At 46.3% G+C, this 27,780-nt stretch overlaps 1 protein-coding gene across 1 annotated transcript in view; it reads right to left on the bottom strand.

Annotated features, from left to right (window-relative positions):
* The window catches only part of LOC135386350 (cell adhesion molecule Dscam1-like), a 357,610-nt gene that overhangs the window by 291,095 nt on the left and 38,735 nt on the right, over positions 1–27,780 (bottom strand). The window contains exons 3-7 of the mRNA XM_064616211.1: positions 11,723–12,139; positions 9,822–9,992; positions 5,020–5,169; positions 4,805–4,922; positions 2,505–2,689 (exon numbers count right to left, since the gene is read on the bottom strand). Coding sequence (XP_064472281.1) covers positions 2,505–2,689; positions 4,805–4,922; positions 5,020–5,169; positions 9,822–9,992; positions 11,723–12,139 — 1,041 coding nt within the window. The remainder of the gene's footprint in view (positions 1–2,504; positions 2,690–4,804; positions 4,923–5,019; positions 5,170–9,821; positions 9,993–11,722; positions 12,140–27,780) is intronic.

The raw sequence follows: 27,780 nt of genomic DNA, 5'->3' as shown, positions 1-27,780 counted from the left end.
TCAATCTCTCTGTTTTTTCTGTGTGTGCTCTTCCACACCGCACCCACTTCCCTTTCCCGCGAGCCTTTCTCCCTTTCCCTCTATTCCACCTCCTCTCCCTCAGCCGGTATTTTTCACTACGAAAGGTGGCAACCCTAACTTCAACACGTGTCTGCCTGAGGTATGCGTGTAGCCCCTCCCTGGGGTTGCTCTGCGGGTCATGTGACGTGGTCATAATAACGAGAAGATAATACCTGCGTTTGACCCTACTTGTGACAAAAATCTCATTCATAGTCGGTTAAGCGGATTGTCATACTAACGAGACGGATTTACATGGCGGTGGAACGGTTCCCAAGAAAAACGGTCATAAAGTGAGTATGTCAAGTCATATTATCGGGTGTCATATTAACGAGGGTTCACTGTACTTATTTACGTTCACTTTAACGTTGAGGATCGCTTCCAAGCAGTATTACATAAAGGAGTGGGAATGAAACAGCACAATGACACAAAACCAGGCAATAAATTAAGAAAGAAGAGCAATGAAACAATCAATTGGATATCAAAAGAGAATGTTACGTAACATGCGTTCTCGTAATGACAGTCACTGAAGCTACGGATTCAGGGGAAGTTATTCCAGACAACAAAAGAAAAAAAAAGAAAGAAACAGTGAGAGCGAAGCAGCAAAACTCGGAGGTTTTACTTTGAAAGTATGGCCGATCAAATATAGTCATCTGGGGTTAAGCAATCACGGATAGATGGTCAGTGGAGTAGACTGTTATGGGTGATCGCTACCAGCGAGACCTGTCGAAATAGTGAAGATCCTGCGCAATCAACTTAGTGTTAGAGTGTTTAGGCTGTGCGAACATTCTGATTTGTCGAATACCGAAGCAAACAGCGTTGTATTTGGTTCGAGTTCTGGATGAAATACGAAACTTCATTATCAAATTTCAAATTAAAATGACGCTTTCAAACCGTATAAATTCATATAATTCCGAACGCGCGCTCGTAAATCCGAAAACGCCACAAGAGAAAATCCACAACAAAGTGAACGCTGCATCATCGTACGAAGATCTGTAACCGTGTGCTCCTGCACTAGTGCGACAGCGGGCTTAGCACGATGAACTTCTGTCACTGGGAGAGCCTTTCTCAAAATACGTCCTTCCTTAGTTCCGCGAGGCGACATTCCGCGTTCCAAACAACAACATCATCTTTGTTTTGAGATAATGAATGGGGAGTCTCATCGCCAGGAGTGATACGATAACCCCTCCCCGCCCCAAAACGCGTTCCAGGTGTTCGTTGCGGTGCTTTCTTTTACTATTCGGCAGCAATGAGGCTTGTGCAGTGACGCCACGTTTGGTCACGTGCAGTGGCGTAGCCACGGGGGGGCTAGGGGGGCTCGAGAGCCCCCCCCCCTACCTGCCACGGACCGACCCACACAAATCGTGCAAATCCGAGAACATAATATATGTGTGTGGGAGGGGGGGGGACCACTGTGACGATCGCGAAAGTTCTTGCAGTTCATGGCGTCTATCTAAGAAGCACTCTTGAATGGTTTTCAAAGTATGAGCTTTTCAAAATACTTCCAATCTCGGGACACCACCTCATTGGTCATGACATGCTATACATGTAATAGTACTGTGAACGTCTAAATCAACTATTTTCGTTCCTTTTTTTAATCCTCAGTTTGCAGTGTGCACAAGTATGTGTGTGTTGTCGACACAGGATCAGCGGGGGGGGGGGGGGGAGGCGAATTTTCGTATCGAGTCCCCCCCCCCTACCTTGGAGGTCTGGCTACGCCACTGGTCACGTGGCATTGGAAAACATCTTGCCGCACTGGAGTCACAGTAGGAGGGCATGCCGTGAGTTGTTACGCTATGCGTGCAATTTCGAGAGGGAATTGTAAAGACACACGCTGTTGGCCTTATTCGGCACGCTTGTAAGACGCCTGCGACCATAGACGGAGAGGTCTCAATCTGCAGGCTCTCATTCTTGGGGATGTAAGCGTTCGGTTCATATAATGAACAGTTGCTGTGTCAGAGAATATTTCTTTCGTTCTTCCGTCTCTCCGGTTCCATCCCTCAGTATATGCACCAGCTTGTCTGCGCTCTTTCAGTTCTGTCGATCATATTACTCAGATTTGACAAGTACGTATATTTCGTGATCATTTCATTTATCTTGATTTTACATGCGCGGTATATTAAGCCTAGAGTGCGAGACTATTTTGTTTTGTCGGATGTGGATAGCGCAAAGAGCGAAAACTTATTCCTAAAGCCTGCAGAATGCCTCCTCTCCCAGACTCCCACCGTACCGTACTTATACGTGGACGTGGAAGTCGTTGTCTTGAGACAATTTCAGGGAAAGAAAACCAGTGGCTTTCACTGGCGGCGGGTCGACTGGACGACTGCTGAAAGCGTGGTTGTGACGGCGAACACTTATTTTGGGGTCACGTGTATCAGCTCCTTATTTACTTAATGTAGATGGCATTGAGAGCGGGCTACTACTAAGGCTACTGAGCAAAACCTTACCGAAGACGTTTAGCCGTACCACGAATGGCTCCGATGCTAGAGAGTTGTTTGCCACACACACGTACTTTCCAGAGTCGGCGATCGTAGCGTGTCGTATAAGTAGAGTTCCTCCCTGTATTCCATGGCGACCTCCCAGCTGCACGGGCTCTCGGCTTTCATTCGTACCGCCAGACAGCCGGTACCAACTGGAACACAAAATCATTTCAATTATAAACGCACCAGCGGCGAGTCCATCCGCTCTTTTGGGGGTAGCTTCAAAGTGAAGACTTTACGAGGAGGTATGTTCAAATACCATGACTGAACAGCGCACAAGCAGGACAAGGATCACAGAACGACACGGACAAGCGCCGACTCCAGCGCTTGTCCGTGTCCCTGTGTCCGTGTCGTTCTGTGGCCCTTGTCTTGCTTGTGCGCTGTTCCGCATTGATATCGTATCAACTAGGTCAATCTTCCATCTTGTTCATGTGTCACCGGCTATACCGCCTGACGTTTTTCGTTGATTTTCCTGCACCGTCTACAGCTTGTCCAGGATGCACTAACCCTCGCATTCATCACATTCACATTTTGTCATCTTTGTCTTTGATCTACCTCATCCTTCTTTCATCATCTGGTAGTCTTTCGTTTTTTCCCTACTTCCTGTTTCTTTTTCTTTATTTCTTATTTCTTAATTTTCTTTCTTTATTTATTTATTTCTTATTCCTTCCTATTTCTTTCTTTCTTTAATTCTTATCTTTTCTTTTTATTTATTTATTATTATTTCTTATTTCTGGAATAGCAAGCCGACGTCCCGTTTGGCTGACCTTTCCCCGTTTTTTTTCCCCTTTTCGTCTAATAAACATATCCCCCCCCCTCACATTCTCGCTTTCCTCTTGTGTTCGTCCAGATTTTGCTCAAAGGCACAGTTACTTCGATGTGCTAATATGGAATAAAACATAAAATCCCGTATCCCATATCCACGCATATCGAGGTGCGTATCGGGCGTAGGTCGTGCATAGAGTCACTAAATAAGCTACGCTTCAGAGTATCGACACTGAGGCAAAAAGAGCCGCCATGTTGTTTCGGATGACCTCCAGCCCCACCTCTATTTTGGCAGTAGAAATAGATGAAGGTGAAGTTCAGCAGTGGAAGAAGACAACACTTCGAAGAGCGCTAAATGGATGGCGCTGGAGGTCATCCGAAACAACATGGCGGCTCAGTGTCGATACTCTGAAGCGTAGCTTATTTAGTGACTCTAGTCGTGCATATCGGTGAGCGAGGTGCGTGAAGTCAATTGAAAGAGTGCGCAGGCCTTCTGTTATCCAGGAGGCCAGGACGTCCGCCGAAACGTTTCTTGTCAGTCCAGCTGGAGTGATAAAGAAACAAACGAGAGAGAGAGAGTGTGTGTGTGTGTGCACTGCGAGAGTGAGGGGGACCCCGCCTATCCGTTTCCAACCAGCGTGACGCGACGCGGCTACACCGGGGTCTCAAAAGAGCGCTATTGCATTTAAAACGAAAACTGTACGTTCATGTCGGCTTACTGCAGCAATGGACGCGCACAAGGAGTTGGAACATAAAAGAGACAAACCACCTGTAGACTGTCGACTAAGTGAGGTTTAATCAAAGAGGAAGTACTTAGAGAACAAACATTGTACGTCACCATAGGGCATATATCAGACCCAGCATACGTCATGAAGTTCAGAGATTACCACGTGGTAGCTTAGAAAGGGTTGCAGTCATACTCCTGACCTTTAGGGTTCACCTACACTCTTAAAAATGAACTTCACCGCATAGCACGCTCCTAGCCAACCATGATCTCGAATGATATCGTTACCTGCCCTGATTTGTTGAAAACAGGGGGCGTACGCCTTTTCTGTGACAATTATGAACAGCATAAGTGTCACAGATATGGCGTACTCCCCCCGTTTTCAACAAATCAGGGCAGATAACGATATCATTCGAGATAATGGTTGGCTAGGAGCGTGCTATGCGGTGAAGTTCATTTTTAAGAGTGTAGATTCAACAAATTACGTACACCGTTAAGAAATTCACTTTCTTGGTAAGTAAGTGATACGGATGGGGAGCTGACACATTTTTCACCTACATATAAATATTCCTATAAATCCTTCCTATATATATATATATATATATATAAGTACTTCTATAAATACTTCCTCTTTCAATAAACTTCACTTAGTTGAGAGTCTGCAGGTGGATTGTCTCTTTTATGTTCCAACTCCTTGTCCGCGTCTATTGCTGCAGTAAGCCGATATAAACTTGTACCAACTACCCCGCTTTGTCCCTCTTGTGAAAACTGTACGTACGTATATTGAGGCACAGTATAGCCATGAGCCACGCAGGGTAGTTGAGCCAGACTTCCTTGTTCGATGGCCACGGATGATTTGCTGTAGATATGTCGAGGTTGAAACGGGCCCGTAGAGGCTAAAACAAAAAAAAAAACGATTTGCACTTAAAAAGATATTTGAAAAAGTCTGTACGAAGGGTACACACGAAGAGAGGTCTGTCGTCGTTCACTTACGGTTGACGATGATGCGTCCGGCAGTGTCGCTGAGCTTGAGCTTTCCAGTAAGAATGTGTTTTGTCTGGCACTGATACGAAATTCCGTCGTCCGCTTCGCTAACATTTCGCACCAGGAGTTCCCCCGTTGGAAGCACACTGTATCGGCTTCCTGTTTCCAAAAGATCAATGCGCAATTACGATCCAGGACAACGTTAAGGGTCTTACAACTCCTGTTCGACCGAACTGGTCCTGAGACCTAGCATTTCACAGTTGATAGCGCGTAACACGTGCCTTTCACTCTCGCACGTGTACACATACATTGTAGGCAGTTTCAACGTGTTTGAATCTCGTTCCGCTTACAGTTCATCGCCCAGCGGAGCGGTGCTCGGGAGACACATTTTAGCTGAGCGTTGGCGGACGAATGCAGTCGCGCTCGTTCTCGTTCGCTAAGCCTAACGAGAGTGCCTAATATCAGGAATATGCGTTTCACCTAGCTCTTAGCTCAGCGGTGTCGTTTCAACGCTCATGTTGTGCTTAGCGTCATAACGTTGAGTTGAGTTGATAAGAAAAGAAAAAAAAATGGAGAAATACACTGTAAACTGGAAAACACCCTTATGGGTGTAAATGGCTTGTCCTATAACTGACACCTATTTTTACACCGTATATGGTCTGGAACACCCTTTTTAGAGGGTGTATTCCGTGTAAATCACCCCTGCAATGGCGCTTTTCTTTGAAAATGCCCTCTTTTGCACCCTTTAAACACCCTTTTAGGAGGGTGTAAGATCGTTAAACACCCTCCTAAAAAGGTGTATAAAGGGTGCAAAAGACGGCATTTTCAAGGAAAAGCACCCTTTCAAAGGGCGTTTTACACGGGATACACCCTCTAAAAAGGGTGTTCCAGACCATACGGTGTAAAAAGAGGAGTCAATTATAGGACAAGCGATTTACACCCATAAGGGTGTTTTTCAATTTACAGTGTAGGCACTCATTGCGAGAGCCGGCTACTCCAAACCACTTAGGAAAACACAAATGGCTGTCTACAATAAAACCAATGAGTGACAAAGACTCTCAGTCATTCACTCACACACACTGTCCACACACACTATGTCCACCAACTTGGAGTCTGTGCAAAATCGCACAAACGCCTGCATGGCGTGAAACTGATGGTCGGGTGTCCAAGGGCCCAGAACCTTAACGACATCAAATGGTCTGCCGTCCAGCCGAGATAAGGGAACTTGTAGAGATTGTCTGCGTTGCTGATACCGTGGACAGGATAATAAGATATGTTCAGTGTCCATAACGTAGCTGAGACAATAAGACATAGGGCAAACATATAGCACTCACAACGCCAACGCCCAGTCGTATAATTGAATTACTGTGAACCTTTAGTTGTGTCATAGCAACCATTACGTCTACTGGAGCATATGCAAGGTATACCTCGCCGTCTCGTTGACCTCTTCGAAGCAGACAGATGGCTGCAGATGACGTCATATGGAGGCTTGTGGGGCTAGATAACGAGCGGCCACATAGAGCCATACACCAAGTAACGATCTTTGCCTTTTCAGCCGCCGGAAGGTAGCTCAAGTGATACACGAAAGGTACTCAACTTAACTTGAACTTATACGACGCTGTGGAACCACACCACACACTGACAGAGGTACTCCCCTGCCCAGTCAGAGGAATGATTGAGTGATGGGGGGTCGTCGAGTGGACACGGCGAGCAGGAGGATTGTGAAGGTGAGTGAGGTGAGAGAGGGTGAGGTCATGGTGATGGAGGCATGCGGGCTTTAATCCGCCGACGGATACACTGTCTTCACACTGTAAGCTGAAAAACACCCTTATGGGTGTAAATGGCTTGTCCTATATCTGACACCACTTTTTACACCCATGGTCTTTTTACACCCACTTTTTACTTTTTACACCCTTTTCACTTTTTACACCCACACACATGGTCTGGAACACCCCTTTTAGAGGGTGTATTCTGTGTAAAACACCCTTTGAAAGGGTGCTTTTCCTTGGAAATGTCGTCTTTTGCACCCTTTATACACCCTTTTAGGAGGGTGAAATATTGTTAAACACCCTCCTAAAAGGGCGTATAAAGGAAGAAAGGGTGCAAAAGACGGCATTTCCAAGGAAAAGCACCCTTTCAAAGGGTGTTATACACAGAATACACCCTCTAAAAGGGGTGTTCCAGACCATACGGTGTAAAAAGTGGTGTCAGTTATAGGACAAGCCATTTACACCCATAAGGGTGTTTTTCAGTTTACAGTGCACGACCGGCATCGTCGAGAGTAAAAAAAACTTATCAGAGCGACAAAGAACTTTGTAGGGACCGCAGTACACTCTAAGAAAAAAAAAAAGAGTACTTTTACTCCTTTTGGGGAGTAGATGCGTTGCACACAAAAAATAGTCCCTTTCGGGAGTAAATTCTCGGGAGTAAATGAATATCACAGAGTGGAGACTGCATTTCACGCGCTGTTGTAAGACTCACAAGTACATAATTGGTGTGCATGCATGAAAATACCATGAAGCAAACCGTCAACCGTGATATATCGAGTGATGTAAAATCTTGCGCCATACATAGGGCATAATTTGCGAAGAAAGATGCGCTAACTGTTTCTTACTCTGTGTGGCTGGAAAATTGCTACGTTGTCTGAGTTATACAGCCTTATGTCGTTCAAATTGACCAAGGGCACATATTTACGTAGACTGTTGCATTCAGGAGACTATTCACGAAGTTTAGTGACAATTTGCAGTCCTGGGGAGTAAATGTCGGGACTAAATGTTGGGTTATGGGACTAAAATTGGGAGTAATTGCAGAGGGGAGTAGAAGCCGCAGTTACTCCCCGTTTTACTCCTTTTTTTCTTAGAGTGTACATGGAACATTTTTCAAATTCGGCCCGTTTTTAGGGGTGCGCGTTATACACCGGAAAATACGGTAATTGCAGACTAGGAGAGTACAAGCTGCAATTACTCCCCGTTTAACTCCTTATTTTTCTTAGAGTGTATAAGGTGGTTGCATGGGAGTGCGGACAGCCTCGTTGCGAACGAATACGTAAGTTGTCCTTGAGGACGAAGGGTGTGGGTGCAGCGGAGGTGCTCGACGGGGTGGGCTGAACGTATCGGAACACACTTCGAGTTAGGAAATTGGAGGCGGGTTGAGCCGGGGTAGAGAATTCACACCAGGGGTGAATTCAAGTGTGGTCCCGTAAACAATGTTCAGCTCGGTCTTCACAGAGGAATAAAGGGGGGAAGTTGGTGATACAGTCGACCCCCGTTTATCCGAGCTTCACTTATCCAGATCCCGCGCTATCCGGACATAAATCATGGGCACAGATTTCAATCAATGCATTTTAGCTTCATCTATCCGGTCTTCAGCTTCCGAATCCCGGGACAAGAATTTCCAGGAACCACCGTAGGAAAGTACCCAACAACCCGCCTCACTTACCCGGTCTTGGGTCTGAGTCAGTGTGCGACCTACTTTTACTCCAGTGGGGGCGACAAACTCGAGGGTTGACTGAACTACTCTGCTTCAAGGATTTCCAACTTTATCCATTGTACAGATCTTGATAAAAGTTTACGGAACACCAGAGCACGACACGACGACAACACACGACGGAACACGACGTGTTTCTTGATTGGCAGCGAATGGGAGTGGACACCACACTTGCTGAGAGCTTCATGGAATTACACAGTCACCTGTCTGTAAGTGTATCTGCTCCCGGTTGCTGCAAGGATATCGCTCCGATGACTGTATGCGCCACTCCGGTGTTCCGTAAACTTTTGTCGGGACCTGTACCCGTACGAGGCTCATAGCTAGTTCATTCATTTGAAGCTGTAGAGGAAAGACGGCCTTTCAGTCAGAAAGTCCTCCTGCAGATCGCGAGTACATCGGCGCGCGGACGGACATGATGAAACGTGTGCCATCATTACTGATGAAGACGTCATTGACATTGTCGGTTGCAATGACGACACAGAAAAGCCCACGTGTGAGGACTCTGCAAGAGGCCCGAAATGCACCCAGAGGCGCAAGCAAATGTCACTACCCAGGCAGCACACCAATACTGACCCAATATTGGACCAATGTGAGCTGGGTTGGCCAATATTGGCCGGTACGGCTATAATACGCGAGTATAATGAAAATGTGTCATATGGTAATAGCAATAGCGCATCAGCGTCCTGTACTCTGGCTGGTTCATGGAGCACGAGGTCAAATTGGCATGGGGATATTGTCTGCAGGGCGTCACATGGCCGGGCATGAGCAGAAAAGAGTGCAGTGAATATTCTGTCACAGGTTCGGAGACATTGCGTACTTTTCGCGCTAAGAATGCTTGTAAACGTTGGGCAACGTAAGCACAGTACCAGCTCCGGTGGCGCAGCGGTAACGCGTGCGCTTGGAGACTGGGAGGTCCGCGGTTCGAATCCGCGGGCCGTCTGTGCCGTCTGGGGTTTTTCCTGGGTTTCCCTCAGATGTGTAATAGGCGTATGCCGGCACAGTTCCCCTGAAGTCGGCCCATGGACGCAGCTATCCTCCCCCCGAGCGGATTCCGCTCGGTCTTCCACTTCACCCTTTCCTCTCCTCCTCTCCACCACCTTTCCCTTCCCGAGAAACATGCCGCCTAATCAGGCAGGCAGACCTCTCGGGTTCCTCCCAACGACACTCCTCCTCCTCCTCCTCCTCCTCCACGTAAGCACAGTGAACCTTCCGTACCTAACTATAGTGCCTCTGTAGCACCACTGGAATCATTAGAGAAACTAAAACATTTGGAACAATCTAGCAACCAAGAAAGTTGATTAGCACAGACAGTTCTTCGTGCGTACCTTGTTTGGCGTCGATCACCGCCTGTTTGATCGTCATCCCATCGTCCCGAAGCCATTCAACCACTTGGACATCGTCCCGTACATAAGCTGGCATCTGGCAGTGAAGTACCGCTGTGTTGCCCCTAACAACGAACTCGTCGTACACTTTTGTCTTGTACTCTTGCGGAACAACTGTACATGAACGCAAGTAACATAATGAACAATGTGGTCGGTAAGAGTAAATACAGTGAACCCTCGTTATTATGACCATGGTCGTCCCCGAAAAATTTGGTCACAATACGGAATCGCCATGTTAACGGGGGGAATTTGCAGAGGTTTCACTGCATTGTTCCCAAGGAATATGGTCGTAAAGCGCGTATGTCAGATTATCGGGGGTCATATTAACGAGGGTTCACTGTATAGCTTTAGCTAAATCAACAAAATTGTATTAAAAAAATCACTCTTGTTCATGGCGTGAAACTGAAATGACCTGTCTCTGTATAGAAACATGGCATCTGACAGAACAACAACAACAACATAGATGAATGGATGATGATGATGATGATGATGTGGGATGTTTCCCTGCGTTGAGTGCAGGACCCTACCCCATTCCAACAGGCAGAGCAGATCATCTTTCCATATACCCAACCAACAATATATGTAGTATACAGTGGACCCTCGTTATTATGACCATGGTCGTTCCCGCAAATTTTGGTGACAATGCGGAATTGTCATATTAACGGGGGGAATCTGCAGAGGCTTCACAGTATTGTTCCCCAAGAGTATGGTCGTAGTGCGCGTATGTCAGATTATCGGGGGTCATATAAACGAGGGTTCATTGCATACGTAGACGACCTGAGCCCCTACATCATTGACTATACGTATAACGCCGCCACACAAAGCAGGCCGGTGGGCACTATATCAGCTTTATCAGCCGACGCGTTTTTCCCGCTTCTTGCGCACCACAGCAAAATATAACCTCGAACCAGTCTTCTTGTGACGTCACATGTTTGTAAACAGAGAGTCGTCTATATACAGATAGCATGACAGAGGCTATCTAAGAAATAATAATAATAGTACCGTGATGTTACACGTACGGTTTGTCTGCCTATACAGTGAACCCCCGTTATTATGACCATGGTCGTTCCTGAAAATTTTGGTCATAATGCGGAATTGTCATATTAACGGGGGATATCTGCGGGGGCTTCACAGCATTGTTCCCCAAGAGTATGGTCGTAAAGCGCGTATGTCAGATTATCGGGGGTCATATTAACGAGGGTTCACTGTATATACAATGGCGACATGTTGCACGTGACGCAGGGTAGGACCGCGGATAATTTCGACCACCTGGGGGTTCTTTTGACGTCCGCGGCAAACTTCCGACACACTGTACTGAAAGCAATGTTTACCCTCCCCCACATTGCTACCGTCCTCGGCCGGGATCGAACCCGCGATCTTGAGCTCAGCAAGCCAGCACGCTAACGACTGAGCTACCGAGGAGGGCAGCGGTTGTGTTTATCATTAGTGAGTTTTAGTATACCGTTGATAAAGTTATCGTGCCTATCGGAACCAATCGTAGTGGTGCGTGACTCAGAATCTTATCCGCTGATTGGTTCCGGTTGATACGGTTCGACGCAAGCCACGTTATCAACGGTCTGCTAAAACTCTCTATTATTATTATTATTTTTTTTTTGTGGTAACCACTCTCTCCCCCTTTTCTCTGCGCCTCTCTCAATCCAGGTATATCACATCTCTCGCAGAGCTTTTGTACACCAGACAGTAAATCTTGCACTTGTCAGTATAGCTGTTGTGTCGTCTTTCTCCTTGTATTTTTGCGACACTTATCCGAGACGGGACACATACTCCACTACGTTTACTACCAGAATAATTTTCCCTGATGACCACGCGATGGCGACACTTACCTCCCCTAATATGTACATCCCTGGACACAACCGTGCCCACTCCATTCGAAGCGACGCACTGAATCACTCCGGAGTGCACTCTCGGATCCGGAGTGGAAAAAGGCCACAGCACCATAGTTCCATTGGGAAACGTGTAACGCACACTGGGAATGTCCTCCAGAATCTCCCCCGTTGAGTGAAGAAGCAGAAGTGGAGTCGCACCGGACGGCGCCATGACAGTAGATGGCGCCACGTTCCTCCAGCGAACGGTAGGAGGCGGTGCACCGTACGCCTGGCAATCGAGCCAAGCGCCTGTCGAGTTCAAGTACACTACACGGCTAGGGGGTTCCCTCACTAAGATGGGGGCACCGTGCTGTTCCGATAGTTGCCGTCGGCGGTGGTTGTGGGGCGCACCAACTTCCAGACACCAGCTCTCACCTGGAATGGGGGAAGTGTGCAAAGTGAGAACGGTGCTGTTCGAGGAACATGTTCGAAAATACAGCGTAAAACATTGAACCACGATCAGGCAACGCGGCGGAGACAAAGACAAAGGACGCACTCGGACAGCGTCAGGGCCAGTTCCCACTTGGCGACGCCCGCCGCGGCGTCGTGAGCGGGCGGCGGAAGTAGAGCGCATTTCCGCCGCCCGTTCAGCGCGCGCGATTTTCATGTTCCCACCACAGTGGCATTCCGTCGTCCAAAGCAGACGAAAAATCGCGAGGCGTGGCCTTTCTGTGACACCTTATTGGTCGCCAGTGTATCGTTCTCGCCAACTCTCGCCGACGTCGTGAACGAGACCGGCATGGCAAATTTTTTGGTTCGACGTCTCTCCTCTCCCAACGCCGGAAATGCGCGTCTATTTCCGCCGCCAGCTCACGACGTCGCGTCGGGCGTCGTCAAGTGAGAACTGGCCCTTAGTGACTTGTTACAGCGTTACTTCTCCGTCGCGTTGCATGATCATGTTTCAATGTACCAGTCAATGCCCTCTGCGCCTTCTAAAGCATAAAACAGGCTAAAGGCCTATGCTGTCCATTGACGTGTTGAGATATTCGTAGAGTAGTTGCGGATTCGGATAAGGGGGTATGAATAATAATGAATGAATATGAATAAGGCGGTATGAGGATTGGATGCGTATATTAGGGAGTTTTCGGGAACCGGCGCGGTACATACGGTCGATCGGTCGGTGTGTGGACCAGTAGCAAGGAACCGACCGGAGACTCGCCAAAGAGTTTTCGGGAACCGACAGAGAACAACCGGCGTGATGGCGCCATCTCTCGTTAAGAATAGAAGCAAAACATTTTTCCGATGCACCGTAAATTAGCGTACTCCCACACGAATATTCGACCGACAAGATATTGTACAATCTACGAAAGGGAACGTTTGAACAGTTCTAAGGTCACCACAGCTTCCCCACATGGAACGGCATCCAAAATGGCGATAGAATCCATCGCGGCGGCGGCGGCCATGTTTCAGCATCGTAGAGGAGTCCCCGAAAGGGAACGATCGGGAGCGAACCGATCGTGACCTCAAAGCGGCCAGGAAGATCGCCGCGCGGGAAGGATAATCCCCACGAGGTAAAGAGCATGAGCGTCGTTTTCTTCTCTCCCAATTGATCGTACCGGACGTGCTCAACCGGTTCCCGAAAACTCTCCATTAACAAGATCGGTACGCGATCGGATGCGGGGGGGGGGGGGGATGGGGGATATGTTTATTGAGAAAAAAAAGCAAGGAAAGGTTAGTAAGGCAAAGACCGACTTGCTATTCCTTTCATAAAAAGGAACGAAAGAAAAGGAAAGGGAACGAAAAGATAGAAAGAAAACGAAAAAAAAGGAGAGAAACCAAAAAGAAAGAAAACGAAAAAAAAGAAAGAAAACGAGAAAAAGGAAAGGAAACGAAATAAAAGGAAAGAAAACGAAAACACACACACACACGCACACGCACATACACACAGACAGATACACAAAAGGGCCTTAGAGGCATCGGATGCGCACGAACCACACGAAAGTGTCAAACCAGCCACGATTTCGTTCGCACTGCGCATCGGTATTAAGTTCTTTGTGTCCCTCTAGTACGGTTCCTCCGTGTAACGCAAAGAATGTTCAGAGTGAATGGCTGAGAACTGCAGTCCCACGTTTTGATTGTAGTACGCTCATGCAAGCAACGACGTGTCTAAGGATACAAAAATAAATTTATGCAAAACAGGATCGCGTCTGAGCAATATGCACCTATGTACAGTGAACCCTCGTTATTATGACCATGGTCGTCCCCGAAAAATTTGGTCACAATGCGGAATCGTCATGTTAACGGGGGAATTTGCAGAGGTTTCACTGCATTGTTCCCAAGGAGTATGGTCGTAAAGCGCGTATGTCAGATTATCGGGGGTCATATTAACGAGGGTTCACTGTATTTCAGGTCGGATCTGGAGGGGAGAACAGCACTGCGCATGCGGACTCTGCGTGCGCGGATTTCAAAAAGCTCATGCGCGCAGGGTTTCAAAACGCATATATGTGCCTTATTTGTGAGACCCTCCGCGGCGATACCTAGAGGAGAGGAGGAGATTGTCTTCATATCCTGAGTATGAATTTTGTTTTTTCAGTCTTACTTTTCGCGCTGTCAGTGACCGATGTTGAACGTGCAGGATGCATTCTAGCTAATGTACAGTGAACCCTCGTTAGTATGACCCCCGATAATCTGACATACGCGCTTTACGACCATACTCCTGGGGAACAATGCAGTGAAACCTCCGCAAATCCCCCCATTTATATGACAATTCCGCATTATGACCAAAGTTTACGGGAACGACCATGGTCATAATAACGAGGGTTCACTGTATGTATAGTGAACCCTCGTTAATATGACCCATGATAATCTTACATACGCGTTACGCGACCATACAGCACAACATATTTGCCCAATATTGGCAATGCCGGCCCAATATTGGTCCAAGATTGGGCCAATATTGTAGCAGTTATGTAGCAGTTGTTTCTGCGAGTTATCGTGTTTAAAGGCCCACTTCTCGCCACACTTGAGAGTCTTTCAACAGGAGCGCTAGAGAATCATCAGTGCAACGTTCCAAAGATCGACAAAAGGACGTCTCGAAACTGATCAGCAGAAAAATATGGCACTACCTGAATTACTTAAAATTGCATCTTGTAACTACTTACCCCAAAAATGGTGAGTAATTACAGTGACAGTTACTTTGGCAACTCGTTGCTGTTCTCTCTTATGATAGAATCGTCATTGTAATCACGTAAACTCACGGCATGAACTAAAGCACTATACACGATAAACACCCAGACAAGCGTTTTCGTTAGTGCCCAACTTCACGCTATGAGTTTACGTGACCCTACTCAACTAGCTCGTACAGCAGAAGTTTTTGGGCACTGTAACTAACCAGCAGAAGTTTATCGTTAGTTACCATGATTTTTGAGTATGTACAGTGAACCCTCGTTATTATGACCATGGTCGTCCCCGAAAAATTTGGTCACAATGCGGAATCGTCATGTTAACGGGGGGAATTTGCAGAGGTTTCACTGCATTGTTCCCAAGGAGTATGGTCGTAAAGCGCGTATGTCAGATTATCGGGGGTCATATTAACGAGGGTTCACTGTAGTTGTAAAATCGAACTGTAATCAATTAATTCAGGTACTATACAAGTACCGGTTACAGTTACAAACTCCTTGTAACTTAGTTGCTACCCAGGGCAGGCACAATACAGTGAACCCTCGTTAATATGACCCCCGATAATCTGACCTACGCGCTTTACGACCATACTCTTGGGGAACAACGCAGTGAAACCTCTGCAAATCCCCCCATTAATATGACAATTCCGCATTATGACCAAAGTTTACGGGAACGACCATGGTCATAATAACGAGGGTTCACTATAACCCAATATATTGCAGCTACTGACAACAACAACAACAACAACAACATAGATGAATGGATGATGATGATGATGATGTGGGATGCAGCTACTGAGGAACAGAGGGAAGAAACGAAAAACATGTTAGTAGACCATCGCGCTGCATAAAAGGGCGTCATTCCCGAGATTTGAGGAGTTTCAAATGGAACTCCAAGAGCGGGTTTCGAAGTTGAATTCCGATACAGTGAACCCTCGTTATTATGACTTTGGTCATAATGCGGAATTGTCATATTAACGGGGAGATTTACAGAGGTTTCACAGTATTGTTTTCAAGAATATGGTCGTAAAGCGCGTATGTCAGATTATCGGGGGTCATATTAACGAGGGTTCACTGTAAGTAATATGTTTTAAAGTTGAGGGGTTCTGATGATGACGACGGATGATAGATTTAATGACTGAAATACTCCTCGATCGAAAAAATCCTTCATGTGTACTTTCATGCTCACAGATGTTGATGGGTTATGATGATGATGATGTGATGTGCTGGCCCGCAAGTAAGCCCCACCACGATGTCATGCTGACTAAATTTGTAGAAAAGTGCAACTTTAGACGAATATTTTTTTTTTTATTCCACGTCAGCACCGCGATGCAAGTGTGACTATTAGCTGTATGCAGGTAGAGAGAGGAGGAGTAAGAGAGTTGATATGAGTTCTTCAGAGGGAACTGCGCTGACACAATGGGGGGGGGATATACAGTGAAGCCTCGTTAATATGACCCCCGATAATCTGACATACGCGCTTTACGACCATACTCCTTGGGAACAATGCAGTGAAACCTCTGCAAATTCCCCCCGTTAACATGACGATTCCGCATTGTGACCAAATTTTTCGGGGACGACCATGGTCATAATAACGAGGGTTCACTGTATTTATTAGAACAAAGGAAAAAAAAGGGGGACAGCTCAGCCAAACGGGACGCCGGCTTGTTATGCCACAAAAGATAAATACAGTGAACCCTCGTTAATATGACCCCCGATAATCTGACACACGCGCTTTACGACCATACTCTTGGGGAACAATGCTGTGAAACCTCTGAAAATCTCCCCCGTTAATATGACAATTCCGCATTATGACCAAAATTTTCGGGAACGACCATGGTCATAATAACGAGGGTTCACTGTAAATAAACGAAGAATAAAAGAAATAAAAATGAAATGAAAAGAATGAGGAAATAAAGGATAAACTAACAAATGGTGAAAGAAGGATGGGGATAGATTAAAGACATGGCAAAAAAAAGATAGATAAGAAGATAAAGAAGATGGCAAAAAAAAAAGAGACGACTAACAAACACAATGACACAATGGGCACAATGCAGACACACGCGAAAACAATGTAACGCGACAAGCTGCGCAAGAGTCTTTCACGAATTAATGTATGTTTATACAGTGAACCCTCGTTATTATGACCATGGTCGTTCCCGAAAATTTTTGTCATAATGCGGAATTGTCATATTAACGTGGGGGGATTTGCAGAGGTTTCACTGCATTGTTCCCCAGGAGTATGGTCGTAAAGCGCGTATGTCAGATTATCGGGGGTCATATTAACGAGGGTTCACTGTATATACGAGACTGGAGAGTAATGTCGCACCAATTAATTATATAATGATAAATTTGTAGCCTACTCGTAAAAGCTCGCATCAGACGTCACCTTTCATATTCAGCGGGCAGCCAGAGCACCGGCGAAAAGAACGCAGACGACGAATAACGAAGCAGGTGATCGATCGTATAGCGGAAAAAATAACCAAAAAGACAAAAGAAAACCATAACAACGAAAACACGCTGCCGATGCTCGATTAGCGCGTCTCAAACAAGTGGCCACTAGGCGGTCGGGTAGCGCATTAACCTGACATCATCATTAATTTACGAGGAACCATTCATTAGCATAATTGTGGAGAAGAGGAATGCCATCTAGCGAAGCAACCGCCAACCAGCAGCGCTCCCCTGGAACGGTGAGGAACTCGCTCGCGGGTGAAGCGAATTTAAAACGCAGCAGAAAAGAACTGCTTGGCGCACGAATAAAAGCTGAAGCAACAGAAATAATGGGACGTAATACGCTCAGTTCATGAGAGCCATTACTGAAAACTGGAGAATATTTTGTTGCAGCGCTGAAACGAATTTAGAATGTCCGTCCTGCGCAGGAAGAAAGTGTAAATTAGGCAAAAACAGAGAAACAGGGAACGAGGAACATTTCCTTTTGAGGAAAGAATGCACTCTAAATGAACGGCTTTCCTCGTGAATTGAAAATGTTATGCCGGAATAACGTGAAAATACGCTTACTTGAATAGACACACAAAGCAAAAGGGGGTAATAAACGTATAGAGGGACTCAAATACTGAACGACGCTGTTTGTGTTGTCTTAATTGTTGTTTGTTCAGCATCAACAATTTACGTTACCCAAACTCATCTGGCTGTGACGTGACGGTGGGCATCTCCGCAAGTGAGAAGTCCGTGCGAGAAATCACGTGCTTACGAGAACAAATAGGAAGCTCTCGTTACTGTGACGTCAGGGCTCGACGTGTGTTCAACGAAGTGTTTCGTCATCTACGACAGGTACAAGAATATAATTCTCCGTCGTAAGAATGCCGTCATATCCGCAATTCCAGAACCAGTTAATTAAAGACACACCCTCAGTTATCTTGCGACGTATTCCAGAAGTTCTTTTGGGAATGGCTATCAACTCCAGGGGGAGTCTTCTTTGATTGGACGGAAACGGTTGATCGAACAGATGGCACCTACTATTCAGCAACAAGTACAGTGAACCCTCGTTAATATGACCCCCGATAATCTGACATACGCGCTTTACTACCATACTCCTGGGGAACAATGCAGTGAAACCTCTGAAAATCCCCCGTTAATATGACCATTCCGCATTATGACCAATATTTTCGGGAACGACCATGGTCATAATAACGAGGGTTCACTGCACATAATATGAAAGGATACGGCCAAACTCATGTCCTTGTGATGGAATAACTGATACTGATACTGATGAATAACTGAACCTCTGGCTGTGATACACATGGAAGCAAAGTACAATGCTGTAATGCACGCAATGGCGTCATCACTGGGAGGTTTATGGAGGTAAAAAGGTGGCAGATGATCCATCTATGTTTCACCTTGGTTTACTCGCTTCCCCCCCCCTCAATAATGGAGGGGGGAGGGGGCTCATTCGTCAGACAGTTTCAGACAAGCTGACGATAGCATCTCCTATACGAAGTCAGCCCAGGACGTTCCAGGAGTCCTTCTCTAGCATGATGGCCCCGCGCCGGGAGGAAAGTCATTTGTTATCGTAACGCCATCACACTATAGCACACATTAGAGAGTTTTAGGAAACCGTGAGCATACTACGTTTCCTCTTCCTTTTACGATTCCGGTTTCTGTAACGTTAGGACAGAAAAAGAGTTCTAGGAGAAACACGTTTCCTTAGGCGCTACGACCCCGTTATCATCAACGGTAGCGCTATTGGTAGCAGCGCAAACTATTTATTACTATTACTATTTACAGGTGCCGTGATCGGCGAGTATTTGGTAGCGTTTTCAAAAGGCTTTTAACGCAGTACATCAAGCAGAAGGTGCAAGTCGTCGTCGACCTTCAATCACTTGCGGTTCACTTTCGAAGGATTCAGGAAAAGGAACCCGTTTCAGCTACTGCGAGTCGTCCGTCCGTAAAACGTATCCCTCCATGACTCAACCCGCTGCGCTGTGATTGGCTGGTTCTGATAGGGAGTCGGGAGGCGTCTGTGGTCCCCTAAAACTCCCTAATATGACTGATTAGCTTCGAGCGGAGTTTCAGGTAAATACCTTTTTTTTTTTTTTTTGCTTTTTCGAATTCTTCAGCCTTTTTCATCAATAAGTGCCGATAAATGCCTAAACTACTGTGTTTCTTTTCTTTTCTTCGCAATTTTGCCACGAGCGACCGCGTGAGGGTGGTTACAAAAAGGACATGCGTTCCCTGTAGCTATAAGTGGTTATCATCGGCGGCGGACGCTGCTATTGTTAAGCGACAGCATAAGTGACAACATATTGTACAGAAAAGTAATGGCTCCTATATTGACACTTGTCCGGGGTTCTTGTTATGATCATACTCACTGTGTAAAATGTTACTGAACCGGTTTCTAACCGTTATTATTTTACTCCGAAACTGAACCGTTTTCTTTCGAATCGAAACGAAAACCGGAATCAAAAACGTTTCGCTTCGTCACCCTGCTTAAGGTACGGCGGAACTTTTTTTCGGAAATACATATTTGATTGAGAAGCGTCCGAAGACGAGATAATTAAGAGAGCTCCTGTAGGGGGGGGGGGGGTATGAGCGCAGTGTGGTCGTTAAATGTTTATAACCGGCGGGCAACGTAACGACTATCCCAGGCGGGACCGCGCGTCCTGGGCTGACTTCACAGGCAACTGTGCCGACATTTGCCTTCGAGCGTCCGAGAGGAAACCCAGGGAAAACACGCAGACAGCACAGCCGGCTCCGAACCCGGGTCACCTCCCGGTCTCGACGTGGATTGCCATCACCCTAACCACTAGGCCACGGGAACCATCACTCGAGCAGAGCACGTTTGGTATACAGTGAACCCTCGTTATTATGGCCATGGTCGTTCCCGTAAATTTTGGTCATAATCCTGAATTGTCACATTTACGGGGGGATTTGCAGAGGTTTCACTGCGTTGTTCCCTAGGGGTATGGTCTTAAAGCGCGTATGTCAGATTATCGGGGGTCATATTAACGAGAGTTCACTGTACAGTGAACCCTCGTTATTATGGCCATGGACGTTCCCGTAAATTTTGGTCATATAGCGGAATTGTCATATTAACGGGGGGGATTTGCAGAGGTTTCACTGCGTTGTCCCCCAGGGGTATGGTCTTAAAGCGCGTATGTCAGATTATCGGGGGTCATATTAACGAGAGTTCACTGTACAGTGAACCCTCGTTATTATGGCCATGGACGTTCCCGTAAATTTTGGTCATATAGCGGAATTGTCATATTAACGGAGGGATTTGCAGAGGTTTCACTGCGTTGTTCCCCAGGGGTATATGGCCTTAAAGCGCGTATGTCAGATTATCGGGGGTCGTATTAACGAGGGTTCACTGGAGCTTACCATACATTTGGTACCATCCAATCGCTGTCAAGGAGTGTTCTGCCTCGCAACGACATTGCATGTATAAATACTTGTGCTTCAGTTATTCATGTGGGCTCAATTCGTAATAAAGCACTACATACATTGTTGACATTACAGTGAACCCTCGTTATTATGACCATGGTCGTCCCCGAAAAATTTGGTCACAATGCGGAATCGTCATGTTAACGGGGGGAATTTGCAGAGGTTTCACTGCATTGTTCCCAAGGAGTATGGTCGTAAAGCGCGTATGTCAGATTATCGGGGGTCATATTAACGAGGGTTCACTGTATTCTTCCTGGATGGATGTTGCAGGGTGTCACGATGCGTTGTGAGTACATATTTTTTCGTTTCTTTTTTTTTCTTTATTACGTGTTAGCGCCGCGCAGTAAATGTGGCTTGTGCGGCGTACAGTCTGGGACAAAAGTTTACGGAACACCTTGGGTGTCGCATTTCTCCATTGGAGCGACACCCTGGTAGCAAACTACAGCGGACACACACATACTGAGAGATAAGGATAGAATAGGCGGCCACCTGTTCCTTATTCGATTTCTTCCTGATGTCTAGTAGGGGGCCACTGTACGACGAAAAATACGTCGGTGCCGCGTTCCGTAAACCTTTGTCCGAAGGTACACTTACAGATAAAGAGAGGAGGACAGTAGGAAGGAGTGGGATGGGGTTAGTATGCATCCTGGGCCGACTTCCATCTGGAAATTCAGTTAGAATAGAATACCCGGGGGAAAAGCGCAGATACCCATGTCGGTAGAAAGACTCGGCCCCAGCACCTCGTTTAATTAATTAATTACGTTTAATTTTCGCGTAATTTAACATTTTCGACTGCATCGCATAACCATAAGCAACAACTGCTCCTAGCAAGACTAATTTGAAGAAAGGCGACGCGTTACAAAGGCAAAAAGAAAAAAAAAGAAAACACCATATTGACCGTCCACTCCTATTGCTTCCTTTTCCTATAAACACACCCATATAAATGGGATTATGATGTGGGGGGTCCTATAAACAAAACAATGGTGCCACGAGTTTCCCAGAAACAGCTCTGACAGCGCAACAAGCTGGCCACCTTGTTGCTATACGGAAAAAACGTCCTACAAAATGTATTAAGCGGGGTCTGATGGGTATTACTTTCCGTGCCGCCAACACCTCGTCCCCCATTCTTTCGGATAAAGTATTCATTCCGGGGTGTATATAAGCGCCTTTAATGTATAATGCGGTTGCGTGTGCATCGACCCACGTCATATATGGGAGCTCTCACTCGATTGTATTAAAACACGGACCCAGTTGATTACCCGGGCATTTTTATTTTTGCGAAGCTAGCGCAGCTTAGACGAGGTCTATAACCATTGGCTATATGTCGAAGTTGATCATCGGGCAATTGTCGAAATTGCGGGGAAAAAAATTCTTCCACGGAACAGTCTACTGTCCTAGGCGCAATTTGTAATCGTGCACTCTTAGAAATGAACTTCACCGCATAGCAAGCTCCTAGCCAACCATAATCTCGAATGATATCGTTATCTGCCCTGATTTGTTGAAAACGGTAGGCGTACGCCTTTTTTGTGACAATTATGAACAGCATAAGTGTCACAAAAAAGGCGTACGCCTCCCGTTTTCAACAAATCAGGGCAGATAACGATATCATTCGAGATAATGGTTGACTAGGAGCGTGCTATGAGGTGAAGTTCATTTTTAAGAGTGTAGGCGCAATTTGTAATCGTAGTCTACTATTAAGCACTAGTGACCGGGCCCAGGGACCGGGCCAGGGACCGGGCCCAGGGACCAGAAGCGGGCCCGCACTCTTCTTGCTGTAATGTGTGGGAAAAATAAAGGTGCGTTATTCTTAGTGTTATTATTAGTATTGGTATTGCTGGTGTTGTTCTTATTAGCAGTCTTTCGTTCTATAAGCTAGTGATAGTAATGATCATTATGTACAAAAATTAATGTGTTATTTATTTATTTATTTGAAAGATACTGCCGGCCATCTCTTGATGGCCATGGCAGATGAGGTGAGTACACTACATACAACACATACAACATACCGCTATACACAGTGCAAACAACAACAACAACAACTAAATCATGACTATGGCCTGGGGTGATTCACCGCTTGAGAGCAGTACCCTACCCCATTACACGAGAAGCATGAGATGTGAAATATGAAAATGATGTTATGTGCAAGTCCAACTCGAACTCCCGTCGTCTGGTTGCGCAACGCTATACGTCGCACAAAAGGAAGAAGCACATGAAAGAAGCGCCAATGGTCCTTGAGATGCAGGGGTGGACCCTACAGCGTCTGGAGCAAGCCGGTACACTCTAAAAAATAAAACTCCTTTTTAGGTGTAATTGGGGTGCATTTGGGGTGTATCATTTGTTTTACTCCCTTATTACACCCTCAGGAAAAAGAATACACCCTGTTTTTGGTCTGAAATGGGTGTAATATGTGTATGTCCCGCTCTGCAGGGTGTAATTTCGAGAATTGGTGTGAAAAAGGTGTAGTGGCCATCAAATTTCTAACGTTTCGCTACGACAGGTCTGGCAACAGTGTGCTGTTTACTCAATGTTCTCCGGCTATGGCGGTTGGAGTTAGTTGTGGAAGTTTTCCTGTTCTTTGGGGAGGTCGTTTGGTGAACCACAGTTCATTTGACCATCTGAGTTTAGTATGACACTGCAAGGATTATGGTTCCGGGTCTCGAACGGATGCAAGCAACAGATGCGCCGTGCCCATCGGATCGAGTAACTTGTCCGAGCGTCTTGCTGCAGCGTGCTGTTTGGTAAGTGTTGTCGGTGTAGTTTGTCTTGTCTGGTTGATTGAGGTGCCTTTGAAGCGGGTATTTTCAGATTATGTTTGAACCTTATGTGAAATGCACGGATTAGATCAGAGAACAGTGGGCGTCGCGTTGTGTCATCGCGCGTCACATGTGGTCGTTAGGCAAAGCCAAGGGGTATACGTAACAAACGAAGTTGGTGCAATTTGTGGTAGCAAGTCAGGCAGCTGGCAAGAGTCACAACGCGAGAGGTAGCGGGCAATGAAACCACGAGGCCACAACCCTCTGATTTCCGGTCAGATGTGCCGAGTCAATGGCTGTGCGCGTCTTCTGAACAAGGCCTTGGCAAGTTTGCGTGTTGGCGATGTCAGAATGGTGTAATTGGTAATACACTTGACCAGAAATCAAAGAGGTATGGGTTCGGGTCTCGCTACCGACACTTCGCTGACCCTTTACCGATTGCAGCTTTGTAGGGACATTGGTCTTTTAACTACACTATGATTGTGTGCTTCTTAATTTCTACGTTATTTTAGTATAATCATCTGATTTTTAACTAGTCACAATATTACCATGATTTTGGCTTATTATAGCTTAAGTTGCTTTTGCGCCAATAAAATTCAATCATGATCATCATTTATCGATTGTCTTACTTTCTATCTTGAGCTCCTTGCATGTTGACGAGGGCTGTGTTTGTCTATACTCTTAATTCTTCTCTAGCCTCAGCCACCTGCGTAACTGTCATGTAATTTGTATTTCGCCCTTAATTTGATTAAGACATTTCACAGTTCATTTTTTCTTTCACTACAGAGGCAGGACTACTCTTGGCCTCACCGTAATACCTTCATCTTGGTCGACATGTTGGTGGACACTTTTAGGTTTTGTATTGTGCGGTGACTATTGGTGTTGTTATTGCAGTGCATGCAGTGTATTATAGGTAATCCGAATAAAGAATATGCCTGTTATTTTAACCGTTGTGTTTCTGTTGCCCTCGGCATAACACCCTTACTGAAGGGTGTTGTCTTGCCTGGGGGTGTAGACATACACCAAAAAGGGAGTCAGTTAGGGTACCGCTAGATTACACCAAAAGAGGTGTTCAGAGAACACCCTTTCTGAGGGGTGTAGTTTTGCCAGAGGGTGTATATATACACCAAAAAGGGAGTCAGTTAGGGTATCGTCAAATTACACCCAAAAAGGAGTTATATTTTTTAGAGTGTAGCCAAGAGGAACTCCAAGAACATCAGAAGTCCTCGACGGTGTTGGACATGGCTCTGACATGGGCCAAGAATTGCAGCCAGGTTGAACGTCTGTCGGCTAGCACCACTCAGCTGAGCACAGAGTTGCCGCCTCTCCGTTTCGTAGAGCTTACATTCTATTAGGACGTGCTCAATGTTCGCTTCAACGCCACATTTGGAGCATAGGCAGCTGTCACAGTATCCGATTCGGCACTTGAATTGGGGAGTGAACGCAACGTTGAGACGAAGCCTGTGCAGGAGGGACGTGAAACAGCGTGGTAAACGGTCAGGAACTGAGAAGGACATAGTGGGATCCACAGAATACATGAGAGACCTGTCAGTGATGTCCCGACTCCACTGCTGGCGAGCTAGTGGCTGAATGAGCTCATTCAGAAGTGATCTCCTGTCTCCTCTTGATAACACCGTTGGTACAACAGCCGGAGACTGTTGGGCAGCCGTTGCCGCTCTGTCGGCTTCTTCGTTTCCGCTCAAACCACAGTGACCCGGGACCCACTGCAGGGATATATGATGACCGTGATCGCTTAGAAGCTGAACCTGATGGAGGATATCAATGACAACTGGGGCGAGCGATCCACGTATTCCCATGTTGGCTATACATTGAAGAGCAGCCTTTGAATCTGAGTAGATGACCCAGGCCCGCGGATTGTCACAGGGCGTCTTACGTAGAAACAACAGGATAGCATATAACTCAGCTGACGTTGATGATGTGCGGTGTGAGAGACGGTATCCATGTGACACACCGTCAGTTGGAATAACAAATGCAGACGATGAACATTCATGACTGGAGGATCCGTCAGTGAAAACTGCAGTGTGGTCAGAATAGCGATTGTGCATCATATCATCTGCAAGCTGTTTCAGAACTGATGTAGGCACTTGGTTTCGTTTGACATTAAGACCAGGAATTGATAATGCGATCGATGGTACTGGAAGCGACCACGGAGGCGTCGTGGGCACCAGTGATCTTGCAGAAAACGGGGGAACCTTAGGTTTCACTTCCATGAAACAGTTGTATGCGTTACATTGCTTCCGGCGACAAACTTTTGCTATTAGTGGATGGCGACGGTGGTGTGCTCTGAGGCGCAAGTAATGGCGAATGGTCTCCCTCTGCCGTAAGACTTCAATGGGTATTTCGCGGGCTTCTGCTATCACCATCCGCGTTTCCGCGGCTCTCGGGACGCCAAGACATACCCTTTGCAAAAGTGCATACAGTGCAAAATGTCAAGTGTTAAACATCTGAAGTCAAGAGAGAAAGTTAGTCTACAAGACCTTGTAAAAACTGGGTTGGTGATGAAATTTGTGTAAGACAAGAGGGCAATTTGTTCCATTCTCGTACAGTACGAGGAAAAAAAGAAAATTTAAACACATCTTTATTGCAACGAAACTCACGGATTAATTTACTATGTTTCAGTCTTGTGGATCGGGTCGAATTGTAAGTTAAGTAATCGCAGAACTTGAGTCCATTAGTACCGCTAACTATATCGTGCAAAAGCTTGAGACGCCGAATTTTCCTTCGTTGAGCCAAGGTTGGCAAACCAGATTTAGCATAGAGTGAAGTCGAAGATGTGTGCTGACCATATGCATTATATATAAATCGAAGGGCTTTTTTCTGCACAGATTCTAGCATGTTAGTATGCGTCTGTACGTAGGGATCCCAAAGAATATCCGCGTACTCTAAAATTGGCCGCACTAACGTAGTGTAAGCCGTCAGCTTCGTTGCAGACGTACAGTGGCGCATCGTCCTCCTCAGTGACCAAAGTTTACGGGATTGCTTACGATAGACCTTATTAACATTGAGAGATGAAGATAATCGCCCTTATCACCTGGCTGCTCCAATAACAGCGAGAGTTTAAAGCAAGTATCGGCACGCGTCATTTTTGTGGGCCTTCCTTTCTCATGGCAAGGCAAAGGCACAATGTTAGTCGAGACGCGGATGGTGCTGTTATGGATACTCAGCCTCCACTTATATACTTCCACATCGGGGGAGGCACCTGAAAAAGTAGACGGCTACACTTTCCTCCACGTTATACGCGGATCTACGTAAGAGAAACGCACTGGAAATAACTTAATTCAATTCATTTCAATTTATTTTTCTGTTGCCCACGAACAACCAGGACTGGTCGAAGTGACCTCTCCGACCTAGACTGGAACTCTCTACTCGAGTACAGTGAACCCTCGTTATTATGACCATGGTCGTTCGCGTAAACCTGGTCATAATGCGGAATTGTCATATTAACGGGGGAAATTGCAGAGGTTTCACTGCGTTGTTGCCCAGGAGTATGATCCGTAAAGCGCTTATGTCAGATTATCGGGGGTCATATTAACGAGGGTTCGCTGTACAGTCAATAGCTTGTCTGAAAAGATCTTTTTTTAAAATTCCACGTTAGCGCCGCGAACCAACTGCGGCTATGAGCGGCATACAGACGTAGACAGGTGGAGAGAAGGCAGCAGGAAGCAGTGGGCGACAGGGTGATTAGTATACGGCTTTGGCCGACTTCAGGGGGAACTGTGCTGACATTCGTCCGGAAAGTCTGCCGGAAGATCCAGGCAAAAACCTGACGCAGACAGCACAGTTGGGTGGCACAGTATTCGAACCCATCGCCTCCCATCCTGTCTATACGGTCTTCGCTATATAGCAACAACGAGCGGACCTGCCTTTATACCGACTCAGCAATGTATAGCTATACTGAAAATAATTCGAATCGAGTCATTCTAATGCGGGAGAATGAAATAAGCGGGAAAAGAATTGTGGCCGACTGTTTCCAGATGTTTTGTCCCGAGCCTCGTCTGGCCGGGAATAATTTGGAAGCAGATTAGGTCGGAGGAAAATGAGAAGTTCATTTGGCAAACGAGTTTCTGCCCCCCCTCCCCCCTCACTCCCTCTCTCCCACGCGGGAGGGGAATCAATGCAGTTGATGCCAGCAGCTGCCGTCTCTACTCGTATATAGCTCCACTGTAAAGACCCGAAGGCTGTAAAACTCAACATCGCGCTTTCAAAGGGCGTTTCATGTATA

The sequence above is a fragment of the Ornithodoros turicata genome, chromosome 2, assembly GCF_037126465.1.
Source record: "Ornithodoros turicata isolate Travis chromosome 2, ASM3712646v1, whole genome shotgun sequence".
Classification (NCBI taxonomy): Eukaryota; Metazoa; Arthropoda; class Arachnida; order Ixodida; family Argasidae; genus Ornithodoros; species Ornithodoros turicata.
This window is presented reverse-complemented; position numbering and strand designations above follow the sequence as displayed.